This window comes from Pan troglodytes, chromosome 2 (genome assembly GCF_028858775.2).
Source record: "Pan troglodytes isolate AG18354 chromosome 2, NHGRI_mPanTro3-v2.0_pri, whole genome shotgun sequence".
NCBI classification, from domain to species: domain Eukaryota; kingdom Metazoa; phylum Chordata; class Mammalia; order Primates; family Hominidae; genus Pan; species Pan troglodytes.
In genome coordinates, this window is record NC_086015.1 from 41,975,081 (window position 1) to 41,992,370 (window position 17,290).

The 17,290-nt window shown below is 47.6% G+C and overlaps 1 protein-coding gene across 1 annotated transcript in view; it reads left to right on the forward strand.

Annotated features, from left to right (window-relative positions):
• The window catches only part of CTDSPL (CTD small phosphatase like), a 118,885-nt gene extending 107,627 nt beyond the window's left edge, over positions 1 to 11,258 (forward strand). Inside the window, 3 exon segments of the mRNA XM_063805579.1 lie at positions 1,530 to 1,622; positions 5,859 to 6,044; positions 10,888 to 11,258. Of these exon segments, the coding sequence (XP_063661649.1) occupies positions 1,530 to 1,622; positions 5,859 to 6,044; positions 10,888 to 11,013 (405 nt within the window). The 3' untranslated portion in view covers positions 11,014 to 11,258.
• Positions 11,259 to 17,290: the final 6,032 nt, after the last annotated feature.

Consider the following 17,290-nt stretch of genomic DNA (forward strand, 5'->3'; position numbering starts at 1 on the left):
CCGTGCTATGACATCCTGTTCCTCCAGCCCCTCGCTCCACCCTCAGCCACAAATCCATGTCCACCTCCTTCTTTCAGTCACCCATGAATTTCCCACTGAGTCCTGGCCCTCCTGAGCTCCTGCTTCTGGCACCTTGAAAATGACTTGGTTCTGTATAGAATTCCTCGGCCAGCAGCACACCCAGCATGTGGTGCAGAGCCCTCATCTCCCCTCTGCTGCTCCTCCTGCCATTCTCACCTGCTCCATCTGCCATTCAAGGCCCTAATGTGCCCACTGTGACCTGCCTCTCACTTCATCTTCAGCCACTTCCTCTCCCAGACCCTGCTGCTCCCGCTTCTCTCACTACCTCTGATGGCTGGGCACACAGCCTGGCTACTCTCTAGCTTCTCAAGTATTCTCAGGCCTCGGGTCTCACCCTCTACTGTTTCCTCTGCCTGAAAGCCCACTTCTCAACCTTATTGGCCTGGTGAACTCCTTCAAGGTCCAGGCCAAATGTTATCTTCTATGATCCCCTCCCCTTGTGAGGGGAGTTAATTGTCCTTAATTTATCCCTCTACTACAACTTTCATTATGCCATGTTTATTTTTATATGTTTTTGCCTATGTCTGTTCTAGAGTATGAGCTCTTCAAGGGCAAGGCCTGTGTTTTATTCATCTTTGCAACTACATCAGGCTGAGCTCAGAGCTGGGGCTCAGTAAACATGCTGAATTGAATTTTAAAGAGTTTGATTTATTTTAGTGAAGTGGCTAATTTCAAACGGAATTTATTCAAGTTTGAATTAGTTCTTCCCTCCTCCCACTTCCTCTGTCTTCTCTCACCAGCTTTGCCTTCTCTCCCATCTCCCTTGTTTCCCCAGATTCATTCAGGCTCCCTAATCAAGAACCTATGTATGGTCTGAAGCCTAGCCTCCTCACTGCTACCCCCTGGCCTGGCCTGGTCAAAAGGGTGCACAGAGCCCAGCCATTCTAGAAAAGGCTACTCTTTGCACCCCTCTGCTCAGAGACCCCTCCTGATGGATTATGTCTGGGGTCCAGGAATAGCGATGGTTTCACATCCCCTGAAACATACCAAGCCCACCCTTTATGGTGTCATAGACAGCTTCCCAAGCTGACAAGGAAGCCCCTTCTTGCAGCTTTGCTGGGCCTGTGCTTCAACCCCAGACCTTCCTAGTAAGGGGGATGTCCATCCAGAACAGAAGGTGGCAGCCAGAGCAATCCCAGACCTGCTGGGCAGTATGCTGGGCCTGGACCTCTGAAAGGACAACACCCAGACCCTCACACCATGGTCAGCTTCTCTTTTTCCCTTAGGAGGGGCGTCTGCAGTGAACTCAGACCTGGAGCCCTGTCTGAGGAGTGCCACGTCTGACTCCATAGCCCCTCATACAGTCTAGGCCTCTGCCTGCTATGCATAGACCTGGGGGAGGGAGGCAGGAACCTTTGTAGCAATTCTTCCTACAGTGGGCATTTGGGCCCCAGGCCATCCCCAGCAACTGCCACATCTGACCAGCCTGCTATCTCCTGCCATTGCAGGTGTATGTGCTGAAGCGGCCACATGTGGACGAGTTCCTCCAGAGGATGGGGCAGCTTTTTGAATGTGTGCTCTTTACTGCCAGCTTGGCCAAGGTGAGTCCTGCTTCCCAGCCCCACACTCCCAGCCTGGTACTCCCAGCCCCTCCACCCCTACCCCCAATCTGTCAAGCAGCCCTTTGTTTTGGTGGGGGAAGCCATTTCTATGGTGACAGGTTCCCACCCCAGATGGGATGGATGCAGGCCATGTGCATGGTGCCAGTCTGAAAGCCTTCTGGGTTACCATGGTGACAGGGAGCACTTAGAGCAAATGCTCCATGAAGTTGCTGTGTGCAGCCACCTGAAGCTGGGTGTCCACAGTCCAGAGAATCACAAACAGGTCCAGTGTAATGGACAAAGGATGGTGTACCCCTCAACCATTGACTGTCGTACCCCTCAACCATTGACTGTCAGCCAAATGCTAGAGGCCCCTGTGTCCTTGGGTTTTGCTTTCACAGATTTGAGGGAGAAGCAAGTGAGAGATAAGTGTTGGACACTCACCCACATGCTTGGGCTGAATGAGAGTTCCAACTGCCCTAATGAGCTGTATGATCTGAGGCAAGTTACTTCACTTCTCATGTCGGTTTCTTCTATAAATTGGGGATAATTCCAGCTACCTTGTGGCTAGATCACATGAAATAACATATGTAAAGGACTTAGCACAGTGTCTGACTCACATACAGCAAGTATTCATTGAGCACTTGCTGTGTTCCACATACTGTGCTGGGCATTGTCACATGATAAGCACTCCTGATGTTCATTATTTTGTGTTACAATTATTTGTTGATGATGATAGGCTGGGCGCGGTTGCTCATGCCTGTAATCCCAACACTTTGGGAGGCCAAGGAGGGCGTATCACCTGAGGTCAGGAGTTCAAGACCAGCCTGGCCAACATGGTGAAATCCCATCTCAAAATACAAAAATTAGCTGGGCATGGTGGCGGGCATCTGTAATCCCAGCTACTCGGGAGGCTGAGGCACGAGAATTGCTTGAACCCAGAAGGCAGAGGTTGCAGTGAGCCGAGATCATGCCACTGCACTCTACCCTGGGCGACAGTGACTCCGTCTCAAAAATATATATACATATATTTATTGGTGATGATAAAATCATTCAGACATATCTTGATCCTAAAGCTTGATATGAATCTGACCTAAAATCTACACTGGCTCTGATCAAATAGAATGGTTTCTTTGTCCTCTCCACTGTTTAAGGAAACTAGCAGGTTCCCAAGCCTCCCAGTATGGTTTAGTCTCCCCCTTCACAGGTGTGGCAGGGTGCCTGTGCTGTGTGGGGCAGGCAGGGTAGGCCTTGCTCCTCCCAGGAGATCTTTGCCTTGACCATTTCCCAAACTCTGACTCTGATGGGGCTGACACCATCCATTTGTTGGTAGCACCACAGTTGTCTCCATGGGCATCTCAGGGACCCTGAGTGGTCCCAAAGATGAGTTTTCTGGGGCCCAGGTTAACCATTTGCCTGTCTCCAGGACATCACACAGTAGCTTCCTCCGCCATGTCCTGCTTCTGGACGGTGCCCTGATGCCCATACTCCCTTCTCTTCCTCTGCATGTTCCACTGCTTTGCTGGCCTGGTCATTGCTGGTTGGGTCCATCTCTGTGATGATTGAGGGGCGGGAGAGCCCCACTTGCACAAATGCTGCCAGACTTATCACCAGGCCTTAGAGCATGAACCAGTGGAGTGGGATTCAAAATCCTCGTCCTTATTTTTGCATTTCAAAAAGAGAACAAGGCCTCAGGGAAAATAGAGTCTTCCCCAGTGGGTAATCTTTCAGATGAGTGGTACCAAGATTAATTGTTATCTGTAGCATCAGTGGCTCTTCCAACAGTGCTCTGGGATGCTGAAGGGCCTGAAGTAATAACCAAAGAAATAAACAAGAAGATTGCACCAATAGCAGTGAAGTGAGAGCTGTTTTTTGTTTGGGAAAATTGAGAACACTCTTCCTTGGCATTGTCCCCAGCATTTGCTTAAACATCCTTGTTCGGTTACTCTTCCTGGATGGCTCCCACCTGCCCCACCATCTGTCTCTTCAACCCTTCTCTTGCTGCTACTCCAGCCTTGCTGAGCCGAATCAGCTCCCAAGTGCAGCCTTCCACCCTCTTTCCTCGCTGAGGTACATGTCCTGCTGATGGGTGGTCATGCCCCTGTCCTTGGCTCTGGACTCGGCTTCCAGCCAGCAGTAGTGGTGCAGTGGACCTCCTTGCCTGCTGCCCAGGAGCCCGCAGGAACCTCAAGCTGACTGTCGTAGCCTTTCAGTATCTGCTTCATTGTCATTCCTTCCTTCATTCACCCAGCAAATATTTACTTAGTACCTATTGTGTGCCAGGCACAGTACTAAATACTGGGGATATAGCAAAGAAAAAAAGAGACAAAGTCCCTCCCCTTGTGAAGCTTACATTCTTCACATTCATTCTCTAAGGCCTGGAGGCCTCAGACTCAGACACTCTTGAAAGATAGGTGCTACCACAAGTGTTCATGATTATGAGGAAATAGATCATCTTTTTCCATTTAGAGCAAGCTTGTCCAGCCTGTGACCCACAAGGCGCATGCAGCCCAGGACAGCTTTAGATGTGGCCCAACACAAATTCGTAAACTTTCTTAAAACGTTAGGAGATTTTTTTTAAAGCTCATCAGCTATTGTTAGTGGTATTGTATTTTATGTGTGGCCCAAGACAATTCTTCTTCCAATGTGGCCCAGGGAAGCCGAAAGATGGGATACCCCTGATCTGGACTCAGTTGCATACAACCCACCCACATGGCCCCTGGTTAGCCTCAGCAGCAGATGAGTGTAGTGCCCTGAGCTCTCACCTCCCTTGGCCAGTAGGAAACACAGCTGCTCCTGGACTCTGCCTCCTACAGGATGTCCTTGGAGAGGAGAGGATGTTCCCACGGAATCATAGCTGCTGCTTGCAGCTTTGCAGCCCACGTCCCACAGCTGTGCTGGCACTTGCTCTGCACTCCACTACTGGCCTTCCCAGCGCCACCAGCCACAGGTGCTCTCTGCCTCCCTGGCAGAGTCACTGGGTCCCGCTGATGCCTGGTTGTACCCCTTACTTGGTCTTGGTGCAGGGGCCTGGCCTCGTGTCAGGCTTGGCAACTGCTCCTGTTTCTTCCAGGCCCAGCCACTCAGTATGGCCCACTCTTTTAGGTATCTTCAGTTATGAGGATTTTCTCTCAGAAACCCCTTTATTTCTTTCTCCAAGCCTGCTTTGGGGGAAATTTCCTAGGTCATGAGAGAGGGCCAGGCAGGATGATCCGCAACTGTGAGCTGGGCTCAAACTCCCATCCAGCTCCTGGGCTTCAAGGAAGTGGATGGGCATCTATGGGAGTGGACGGCTGGGCACCATCCTGTCACTCAGGGGCTGGTCTGGCCCAAGTGCCCAGAGGACCTCTAGGGGGCAGTGTCATGCCATTCAAGACACATTGGAGCCAGCTCATTCATTCAGTGGTGAAATTCATGTTTACTGAGCCCCTCTTGTGGTAGATACTCTGGGAGGTGCTAGGGATGTGGTGGTGGGGATGTTTCAGGCCTGGGCCCTGACAAGGAGAGAGGAAATCAAGCAATCCCACATAGTACTCCACTCTGTGAGGGAAACAACCCAGAAAGGAAGATAGATGTGGCTCTAGGTGGATGGGAGAGGAAGTCAAGACCTGAAAAACCAGGAGACAGATGTTCTGCAAAGAGCTGGGGAGAGAATGCATGCAGAGGGAACACTGGTACAAAGGTCCTGACCATACTCAAAGCCAGTGTGGCTCCAGGGGCTCCAGATGGAGCTCATTCAGCTGTGCCATGTGGGACGCGGCAGTGAGGAACGTGGGCCTTACTCCAAGTGCAGTGTGTAGACAGTGGAGAGTTTTCAGCAGAGGAGTGACATGATGGCACATATGTTTTCCAGTGGCCACTCTGACAGCTTCTAGGTGAATGGGCTAGAAAGGAGGCCCCGTGGGAAAGACAGGTTTTTCACGAGGCTCGCACAGCCATCCCAGGCCAGAGATTCGAGGCCCAGGCTAAGGGTGGTGGCAATATAAATAGAGAGATGCAAATGGAGTCAGGCTATTTTTGGAGATGAAACTGACAATTCCTGATGGTTGGATGTGAGAGAAATGGAAGAATCCAGTGCCATCCTATGTACACGGAGAGGAAAATAACCAGGATCCTAAGACACATCTAATTATTAAATCCATTTTTAAAAAACGTAATCTGGATCTTGCTGCTGTAGTTCAGGGTTTGGGGGGCTCTTTTAAACACCCAGCCTTCATTGTGACACGTCTTTTCCAGTATGCAGACCCTGTGGCTGACCTCCTAGACCGCTGGGGTGTGTTCCGGGCCCGGCTCTTCAGAGAATCATGTGTTTTTCATCGTGGGAACTACGTGAAGGACCTGAGTCGCCTTGGGCGGGAGCTGAGCAAAGTGATCATTGTTGACAATTCCCCTGCCTCATACATCTTCCATCCTGAGAATGCAGTAAGTGGCCCCAAAGAAAGAAAATGTCGTGCTCCATCTGAGCCCTCTGTCTTGCCAGGCAGGTACCACTTTTGAGCACCTACACAAGAAGGTTTCTGGGCCTTTTCCTAATGAAATCCCAGCTCTGCCATTTAGCAGTTGCGTGTCATTGACCAAGTTATTTAACCTCACTGAGCCTCGGTTGCCTCATCTGTCAAATGGGAATTATAGGAATGCTGATCTCATAGGATCATTGGAGGTTGCAGTGTGGCAATATATAAAAAGCACTTAGAATAGTGCTTGAGACTGGTAAATGCTCTATAAGCCTGTATCGTCTTAATGACATTTTTAGTATTGTTATTGACAAGGGTTCTGCTGGCAGTAACCTCCTGGAGCCAGCTACTGCGTAGGACTTCATGACCCCTGTAGACTAAGGAGGCCTGGTTGATCTCTTTAACAGAAGTATTTCTTAAGAATGAATAGGCCAGGTGTGGTGGCTCACACCTGTAATCCCAACCCTTTGGGAGGCCGAGGCAGATCACAAGGTCAGGAGATCGAGACCATCCTGGCCAACATGGTAAAACCCTGTCTCTACTAAATACAAAAAATTAGCCAGGCGTGGTGGCACGCACCTGTAGTCTCAGCTACTCGGGAGGCTGAGGCAGGGCAATCACTTGAACCCGGGAGGCGGAGGTTGCAGTGAGCTGAGATCCCACCACTTTACTCCAGCCTGGCGACAGATGGAGACTCCGTCTCAGAAAAAAAAAAAAAAAGAATAAAACACTTCAATAAGGTCTTCAAATAAGACTGCCAAGCTTTGCTACCTCATCATGATGTCTAAAAAGCACCCATTGGGAACATTTCATTCATAAAGCTCCCTGGACCATGGCAGCTCTCGGTGCCTACTCACTGGGTGCAGCACAACTCTCAGGGCAAGAAGGACTGCCTTCCTGCCTGCTGCCTGACACTTCCAGGGGAAAAGAGGCCAACCAGAGCCTCTGGTGACTGCTGACCCCTCAGTCTCTGCCACATCAGGCCCCTAGACCAGGCATTTTTCCCTGGAGAGGATGCTTCCTCTCAAGCACAGGCTTCTCAGATTCTACAAAAGCCTGCAAAGTCCTTTCCTTGAATCCAGAACTCTGCAGTCCTGCTTATAACCAAAAAAAATTCAAACTCAATTAATTTGGCTAGTGTGGAATCATTATTTGAATAAATACTCCAAATGTATTTCTATGTAAATATGTTCATTTTACTGAGTAAATCAAATTCAACATAATATATTTGGTAACGTGTCTCTAACAGATAAGGATTACTTTTTAATATAATCACAAGTCATGGTCAGATCTGACAAAGTAACAGTTTCTTACATTGTCTAATATCCAGACTGTGTTCATATTGTCCCTATCATCTCGAAGTGTTGTGCATTTGGAGTATTTCAATCGGGATCCAAAAAGATCCATGCATTGCTTTGGTTACTATGTCTCTTCATTCTTTTGCAATCTTAACACGTCTCCCTTTCCTCCCCTTTTCTCTTTTATGCCATTTATTTGTTGAAGAAGCCCTGGTGTTTTGTCTTGTAGAAATCTCCTACATTCTGAATTTGTCCAGCTGCTGCCTTGTGATGATGTTTAATATGTTCTTATAGCCACCTTATATCCTCTAAACAAGTAATTAGAGCTCTACTGCTTGATTAGATTCAATTTTTTTTTTTTGCAAGAATATATCATAGAGGCCAGATGCAATGGCTCACACCTATAATCCCAGCACTTTGGGAGGCCCAGGCAGGTGATCACTTGAGCCCAAGAGTTTGAGACCAGCCTGGGCAACATGGCAAGACCCTATCTCTTAAAAAAAAAAAAAATTAGCCAGACGGGGTGGCAGACACCTGTGGTTCCACTGTCGTTCCAGCTACTTGGGAGGCTGAGGTGGGAGGATCTCTTGAGCCCAGGAGGTCGAGGCTGCAGTGAGCCATGTTCATGCCACTGCACTTCAGCCTGAGTGACAGAGCAAGACCCTATCCCAAAAAAAAGAAGAAAAAAATAATACATCATGGGTATTATATGCTTATGAAGATATCATATCAAGGAGGCATAAAATGTCAGGTTAGCCCACTTTTAAAGATTTAAAATTCATCATTGGGTTCAGGTGGTGTTAGCCTGATCCATCTATTATAAAATTCCCCCATGAACCTTTCACCTCATAATTTTATCAGTTGTTGGTGATCATTGTCTACACCCGCTATTTCATGAGGAATTGCAAAATGGCAATTTCTATTTTCAGACTAATGAGTTGGTGTTCTAGCGGCCTCCAAAAGTAGCCAATAATTTTTTTTTAGTATCATTATGAACTCATGGATTTGTTGTAGTTTCAGTCCATTTATTATTCTTTTGCATGCTCTAATTTTCACCTTTGGCTATGGACACTAATAACAAGTCTTTGATATAGGTTGAATATTCTTTATCTAAAATGCTTGGTACCAGAAGTGTCTTGGATTTTGGATTTTTTAGGATTTTGGAATATTTGCATATACATAATTGGATATCTTGGGGATGGAACCAAGTCTAAACATGAAATTCATTTCTGTTTTATGTACAGCTTATACACATAGCCTAAAGGTAATTTTATACAATATTTTTTATAATTTGGGGACACTAAATAAACTGTGTATCATGTGCCTGCGTTTTCACTACCACCTGGCACACGAGGTCAAGTGTAGAATTTTCCACTTGTGATGCCATTGCTCAAAAAATTTTGGATTTTGAGGCATTTTGGGACTCAGATTTTTCAGATTAGGGATGCTCAACCTGTAGCTTCCTTACTTTCTTAAACAACAAGATGTTCCAGGCTCATGATGAACATTTCTTGCCTCAGCCCTGGAACCAGCCATTTTTGTATGGTGCCTGGTCCCTATTAGTGGAAGTGGTATTTAGAGACCACAGTTTAGGTGGATTTTCATTGCTAATGGGATATACTTTACTTCTAGCCCATACTACAGGGCAGAGCTAAAAATGACATATTTTTAGAACGAAAACTAAATCATAAGTTCATACTGGTTTTTCCAATACAACGTTACGTTTTTATGTAACTTCTTTGCTTGTTTTGTTTTTGTATCCCTTTCTCTTATGCTGCAACTCTTGATTTCTAAAGATATTAACATAATTATATAATTGATCTGTAGTGTATGTTTAATAATTTCAGTAGCGGTACTAAATTATGGCTAATAATAAGACAACTGTATGCAGTTTAGGAATTTTTAGAGAGATGTACAGTTATAACACCATGTTTTAAAATCACTTGAATGCCAGGCTTGGTGGCTTACCTGGCTGCTTGCAATCCCAGCACTTTGGGAGGCTGAGGAGGGAGGATTACTTGAGCTTAGGAGTTTGAAACCAGCCTGGACAACAAAGCAAGATCCCGTCGCTACTAAAAAAAAAAAAAAAAAGGCTGGGGTGGTGGCTCATGCCTGTAATCCTAGCACTTTGGGAGGCCGAGGTGGGTGGATCACCTGAGGTCAGGATTTCGAGACCAGCCTGACCAACATGGTGAAACCCTGTCTCTACTAAAATACAAAAACTAGCTGGGCATGGCGGCAGGTGCCTGTAATCTCAGCTACTCAGGAGGCTGAGGCAGGAGAACCCAGGAGTTGGAGGTTGCAGTGAGCTAAGATCACACCATTGCACTCCAGCCTGGGCAACAAGAGCAAAACTCCATCTCAAAAAAAGAAAAAAAAAAAAAAATTAGCCAAGCGTGGTGTCACATGCCTATAGTCCCAGCTACTTGGGAGGCTGAGGTGGAAGGATCACTCGAGCCCAGGAGGTCAAGGCTGCAGAGCTATGATTGCCACTGCACTCAAGCCTGGGCGACAGAATGTGACGCTGTGTCATACACACACACACAAATCACTTGAAGTAATTGTGTGGTTGTGTCACCAATTTTATATACACTTAGATTCACTTTTATTGCTTTTTTTCTTAATGGTTTAATTGTATTTTAATTATATAACACATTTACATGGTTCCGACATCAAAACTATAAATAAAGATAGAGAAGTGTGTTCATTTCTGCCCTCTCCTCCACTCTCTCCCCATCCCCTAGGCATAGTCATTTCTTTATTAGTCCTTACTTTATTTTTCAAAGTTACGTAATAAATGTCTATGTTTCTAAGCTATCTTTAGATTTGTAAAAGGGCTAAAATGTTACTTTTAAACATGTTTGGTTTATTCAAATTTGTTTATAAATCTCTCCTTTGTACCCCTGGCTACCACCCCTCCCCAGTCCTCTGCCTAAAACTAAGGGAAAATCCTGTCTTTGCCCATAGCTTCAGAATGTTCTGCAATTTTAGACTTTTACTTTTAACTGATCACTGTTAAGCAAGGGAGGAAATTTACCACTTCTCTTTGTGATGTAATATTGCACAGTGACCCTAACTGGAAGCCTTTCTGTGTCCTGGATGTGAGCTCCGCGCTGTCGGTGGTTGGCTTGTAAGCTCTGGCTCCAAGTGTTCTGAGGTGCAAGGAACCAATCTTGTGCAGTAGAAAGAGCTTTTGGAAGTTGGCAAGTAGCAAGGCTAGTTCTCATACATTCTATGCTCTGGCCACCTTTTTCTGTGGCAGGAAAACAAAACAGGCAAATGCACACAAACTGGGTACATTTAACTTTGCTTCCCTGAGCCATCTCCCAAGCCATTTAGCTTTGGATTGGCCTTGATTTGAACAAGGGAACAAACAAAATCATGATGATAACGATGATGACACCAGTCGTCCTTACTAAAGAAAGTGCTCAAAGTCCGGGTACCCGGTTAGGTTAGGAGCAGCCCCCAGCGCTAGATGCAGTCCTGCTGCCTCCTCCATGCACTGTCTTCCAGGTGCCTGTGCAGTCCTGGTTCGATGACATGACGGACACGGAGCTGCTGGACCTCATCCCCTTCTTTGAGGGCCTGAGCCGGGAGGACGACGTGTACAGCATGCTGCACAGACTCTGCAATAGGTAGCCCTGGCCTCTGCCTGCCTCCCGCCTGTGCACTCTGGAACCTCTGGCCTCAGGGGACCTGCCTGTCCTCAGCTCCCTGGGAGCTGAAAGTGAGGATACTCCGTGCTCCAGGCCACAGGGTGAATGTGGCCATGCCTACCTGTTTTGTTTTTTTAAGAACAGAAACAACTATTTTAAAAGAACTCTTTTAAGAAATTTCATAAAGGGACATGCATTTTACTGGATTTGCTTTTCTTAAAACATACCAAAAAAGAAAAAAATAGAAAAAAAAAAAAAAGCTTGATCTCTATCAGACTTCCTTTCAACTGTCCTCCCCTCCAAGCAGACCACCTGTCCCCTTCTATCCCAGCTCAGAGCAGCTGACCCAACTCAGAATCTCTTTCCTACAGGATGAAGTGCCTTTTGAATGTTATTTTAAGCCGAGAGTTAATTTTTCTACACAACATATTTCCAGACATCTTTTAGTCTTTTATTGTCTTAGATACTATAAGAAGATGAACATGACAATTTTCTAGAACCTGGTAGCGTGTGTGTGTGTGGCGGGGGGTGCTGAGGGAGGGGAGTGAGTCACAGGAGCCTGTCCCCCAACAGGTGTGACTGCTCTGACAACCTGTGGCATGCTGCAGGGTCAGGCTCCTGATAGGAGGATTTCATGACTATGTCATTGTCTCCACTCATTTTTGACCCAGTTTGGAATGTATCTGCAATTGTGTGGCTCAACACTTTAGGAAACAATAGATTATTTTATATTATTATTTCTGATGGTGACAAGTTTGTCTTGAGGTCACATTTTCTCCTTGAAAAGTGACATCCTGTCACTTCTGCTCTCACACTACTGCCATACATTTGTGTTTTTTGTTGTTATTGTTTGGGTAGAGCAGTTACAAGAAACCCTAAAACCCTTGGATATAAAAGAAATCTGTTTATTGATTTTTAAATCTTTCCTTTCCAAAAGCTGGATACACATGGAGCTGTTTGGGAATTTTCCTTGCTGCTACCGCGCTGCCACCAAATGGAATTGACCAGCGGCTGTTACACTGTTCTTTGCCACTGTGCCTATGCTCAGAATATGCTCACTGCTAAGCTACAAACTCGGACAGGGTCAGAAACAGAGGTGTCCCACCCCATTGCAGCCTCCACCACCTGTAACCCCTTCCTGGCATTGGCCACTGAAGGGTACAAAGGCAAAAGGGCCACAGCACCACTTAGGTGTAGCATGGATTTTAAACTGCAGTCAGTATCAGATCCTATTTGATAAATAAGCTGACTGTTCTGTCTTGAGAACCTGTGGCCTCAACCAGCCACCAAGCTGATGTGGCCCAAGTCCATCTCTTGGTCTTCTCCTTTGAAGCACAGCCTATTTCTGAGCCAAGGGTTGGGGAAGCCTGTCTAGATGTGGGACTCATTGCCCCAAACCAGGGAGAGGAAGAGCTCCCGCAGGGAGAGCCCAGGCTCTCTTTGCAGCCTTTCCCAGTTTGGTGTTTAAGCAGTGCCATGTTCCTTGTTTGACAACAAGACAGTCTGTAAAGTATTGCTCTTAAAAACAATTAAAAAGAACCCTTTCATGTTGGCACCATTGCCTTAGTCCTCTGTGGGTTGGTCTTCAGCCAGCATTCTGGTGGGAGTGACTGGCATTAACAAGACTGGAAATCGGGGGTCAAAGTAAAATATCTTTGTTTTGCTTTCATTCACAAAGTAATGAAGCCAGCTGCCAATTACATCCTCCCAACAGCACTTTGGTCTGTGGACTGCTGTGTGAATATTCAGAAGGGAAGTAAGTATTCAGGGGGTAAACAGGTCTCCCAGCATTCTGAGTGTTCCAAACCAGTAATCCACATGCCAATTCAAATAGAACAGCCCCTTGCTAGATATTACCACAGATAATGACAGTTACATGGTAGAACTGCCCATGCCACAAATCTTTATTTGGAAAAGTAGTCATTAAATGAACCCACTGCCTTAAATGTCTTGAATGTTGCAGTCAAGTGTCTGTCATGTGTTGATATCCACACAGAATTAGGCCCTAATGAGAGCCTTAGACCCTCAACCACGCCCCCTTCGTTGGCATCACAGGGCCTTATTTGGAAGAGCGGGCAAAGAGGATGGAAATCATAAAATATTTCATGGGAATCAAACCTAGGGATAGTGCTCCACTTCTGACGATGGAGTGAAGACACTTGGCAGACTTGAGCCAGACACTTCACCTAGTAGTTCCTGAAACTGTGAGCACCACTGCACTAAGCCAGTGCGGAGCTGTTAGGGACGGGCCCAGCTCCTGCACCACAGACACAGAATGTCTGGAGAGGGCCAGCAGGCCCTCTGAGGGTTCTGGAATCTGTGCACCTTATTTGACCACACTCCAAAATTCTGTTTTTATTTTAACCCTTGAATCTGCTTTATGTACATAATCAAAATATCTATATCTATATCTATATCTATATATTTTTAATCATCTACATGTAAATGAAGCAATAGAATTCTAACGTAAGGCCAAGAAATGAGACGAATGTTTGGGGTTTATGTTTTTTAAGGTAAATACGGGTATTGTTTTTAATTATTACCATGTATTAAATTGTGGGCTTTGAAACCTAATGAAATCTGTTAGCCACTTCTCTGTGCCATATACTTCCCATGTTACCAAAATACCCCCAACTCTTTAGCCAAAAGAGAACCCTGACCTCCTGAGTTTCCATGCTCCTTTCTGTACCAGGTTTAAATGTAGTCTTCTGGAGAAGTATTTTTGACATTGAGCTCTGGGACAGGACACCTTGGGTTTGTGGACTGCAGCCCACTATGATGTTATGACTTCTCTGGCCAGGCCTCCAGTGGATGTGCACAGGCACTCCCAATGTTGTTAATGCTCTGTCTTCCATTTGTTCTGGAATCCTACGTGTTGGTCTGTGGTTCCATGCATTAGCTGTTTGTAAATAATGCATTTGCATACTGAAAAAGGAATGCCACCTGCCACAGTTGATGGTGAGGAAGCTCCTTTGACGTGGTGCAATTTTGATGAGATGTCTCTGGGGACACGAGGATGCCCTAATGATGCTGACTTGTCATGGTTGCAGCATTTGAACTTTTGGTGTTAAAAAAAAAAAACCTGTAAGTCTGTAACCTAGCAACATTTTACAACCCTGTATTTTTAAAGATGGCTTTCTAATAAAAAAATCCAGAACCACACAGCCCTACGGTCAAACAGTCCTACGTTTGTGCCTCTGCTTTTAAAGGTGCTGTGCTGGACAGTTGGCATGCCAGGGTTCGAGAAGAGTGAATGGCTTGACGTACTTGCAGTTAACTGTGCAAAATTGGCTGGCTGCCTCTGTTCCTACTGTACTGTAAATTTGATCATGTCTGTTCCTGTTCCATTCTCCCAGGAGCTTCTCTGCAGACTGACACACCCTCCCCCACCCCGGGTAGTGGAGATGCTGGTGTCTGGGGAGTCATGGATTTCTGTTGGACATTTGAATGTGATAAACAATCCAGCATTACTTAGGAAATGCTACATGCGGAATGTGCACGTTTCCAGGGGCGAGTATTGTCAATCAAAAGGTTTGCAATGATTTCCTTCCTGCCAAAAATAAACATGTGAAACTGCACTCTTTTGTGGATTGACTACTTTTCTACCAGAAGCACCTCTCCTCCCTCCCTTCCCCGCCTCCTGCGCAGCCTCATGCCATCACCTTGGGTCTCCTGGTATCCCCACTTCCGGGGAACAGGGGTGGATGGGAGTGGGGCTGCAGCACTCCAGGAGCCACAGACTGATTTTCTAGCTCGTCCATCCCACCCAAATTGCCTGTCACTCCAAGGGTGACTGCTGTTCAGCCCCCTGGCTTCCTCCCTCCGGAAGCAGTATGGCTCACTTTTCTCCCACAAAGATTCCAGCCCTCCCAGCAGGCTGGAAAATGCAGCCTGAGAGAACTGGGGCCTCCCATTCCATAAGAACCACAGGCATTATATGTGGTGCCTAAACCCATACCCATACCCATGGGCACAGTGGCCAAGATGATTGCCCGATGAAGCACGGCAAGGAGTCGGAAGAGGAGTCAGGATGTCCCAGGCAGTTTCTTGCAGTGAGACATTCTGTCGCCAGTGCCCTGAACCCAGTCCCTCTGTACATGCAGGTGAGAGAGGCAGCGACTCCTCTGCTAGAGACTCCTGGCAGGGACTTGGACATGGCTTCGCCACTCTCAGGACTCTTTCTCTTCATGATATCTGATTCGGATAGCACCAGTGTCAATTTCATAAGGTAAGTCTTATCCCCATTTTGTGGATGAGAAAACAGGCCAGTGAGACAAAGCTCTGCAGTCTGCTCTATCACAAGATACAGGATTCTACCAGGCATGTATATTCATCCCAAATAACTCAGGACACAGTATGTGTATCAGCCCAGGAGACCTAATATTTACCCAGAGACAAAACCCCAAATACCCCACAGCTAAGCCTGTGCCGTGCCCCTAGGTTCTTTGTCATCACAGTGGAGCAGCTGGCCAGCCAGAGAGAAGTCACTGCAGCTTCCTCCCCTGGTTCCAGACTCCTAGGCTGTGTCCTTCATTCTGCTCCCCAGCCCTCTCTGTCCCTCTCTCACCTTCTCTGGCATCAACCCTGTACCCCACTGCTTCACACCTTTGCATACAGGCAAACAGATAAAAGGCTGAGAGTTGTGGCAGTGCCTGAGGCTGAGGTATCCTCATGAGTGTCCACTGGTCCCCGAAATAGGTGGGAAGGACACACGGGGCGTCAAGAGGGCACTTATTTGGGACTTGGACATGCTGAGATATGCCCTTCCGTGTTTTCTAGTTTGAGCACATATCATCTGTGTGTATTACAGGACCAAGGAATGGGCAGGAAGCCCAGGAGGGTGGGAAGGAGTGGCTGGGAAAAGCCAGCCTGGGAACAGTGGCACATCAGCTGACGAACATTCTGTTGAGCTTATGGATAAGGAGTGCATTGAGGGCTTGTGGCCGAGTTGTGGAGTAACCTGGATGCTTGCACGATAAATCTCCTGTGTCAGGGCTGGCCGTGGGTCAGCAGACTGTTCAAGGCCCAGAGCCATCAACTGGCATGGCCACCAGCCTGACCTCTGAGAACAGAGGCCATCGGGAGGAGGACATGGCCCCAGAGCTTTCCACCCCAAACCTCCATTACAGCTCCCTCTCCTGGTGCAGTGATTCTCAGCTCTGGCTGAAGCTGTACCCTAGAATTACCTGAGGGGTCTCAAACATACATCCCTCAAGTCCACCACAGACCATTTCCAATCTCTGCATATGGGGACCCGCGTCATGTTTTTAAGTGCCAAGATGACTGGAAAGGGCAGCCAGGGCTGAGACCCCCTGCTCTGACTGGCTACAGAGGAAAGGCAAGTCCTCCGAAACTGTTCCAGGCTTGATGCCCAGGTGTGGCAAAGGAGCTGTGGCCAGAGCTTTGGGGAAAATGACGTGTTGCTTTACCTGAAAGATCAGCCATATACATGTTCATTGCTAAAAAGTTGGAAAATCCAGAAAAGTACAGAGAAAAGCCCACCTGGGCACTGGGAGCCTTTCCCAAGGCAGGGGTGAGGAGGGAGGCCTGGTAAGACCCCTGCCTGGCTGACAGCTCCTGCTTTCACACAGGTGGGGAGCAGAGTGGAGCCCCCCACTACACATTGGAAGGGTCACACTGCCCACTAGGCACGGACCCCAGCCTTGCACCACCACCCCTCCAACAGGCCAGGGCTTTCCTGACCCAAGCTGGGTCCTAATGGGTGGGCGTGCTGCTGGGCAGGACCACAGTGGGCAAGGCAGTGACACCTCTTTGCAGGGGCCCAGGGTTGGTGTTTGGTCTGTCCTCTCACCCAGCTGTTCCCGTGGTGTCCTCGGGAGGAGTCAGTTCCAGCCTATGCAAGCTCCAGTGACCATTGCCACAGCTCCTTCCACATCTTGCGGCCCAGGGCGGGACCACCAGATGTGGGGACACATGCGGGCCCATGGCTGCTCCCCTCCAGCGCAAGGAGCCAGGGCATCTCCAGGAGTGGGCTCCAGGACCTGAGTCAACAGTTCTCACTCCCCATCCCTGTCTGCCCTCAGAGAGGGACGCTCCTCACAGAGCCCGGACTCCACCACGAGAGGCAACATTCTGCACCTGCCTGGGAAAGACTGGAGAAGGCCTGGGGGATGAAGCCTGGGATAGGATGCCTGAGCCCAGAGAAACTGGGGTGGAGCCTGGACTTATCTTGGGGCCACTCCTTCACCTGGGTCAATATTGACATGGAGCGGGCTGGGCCTTGGAGATAAGCCAGGCAG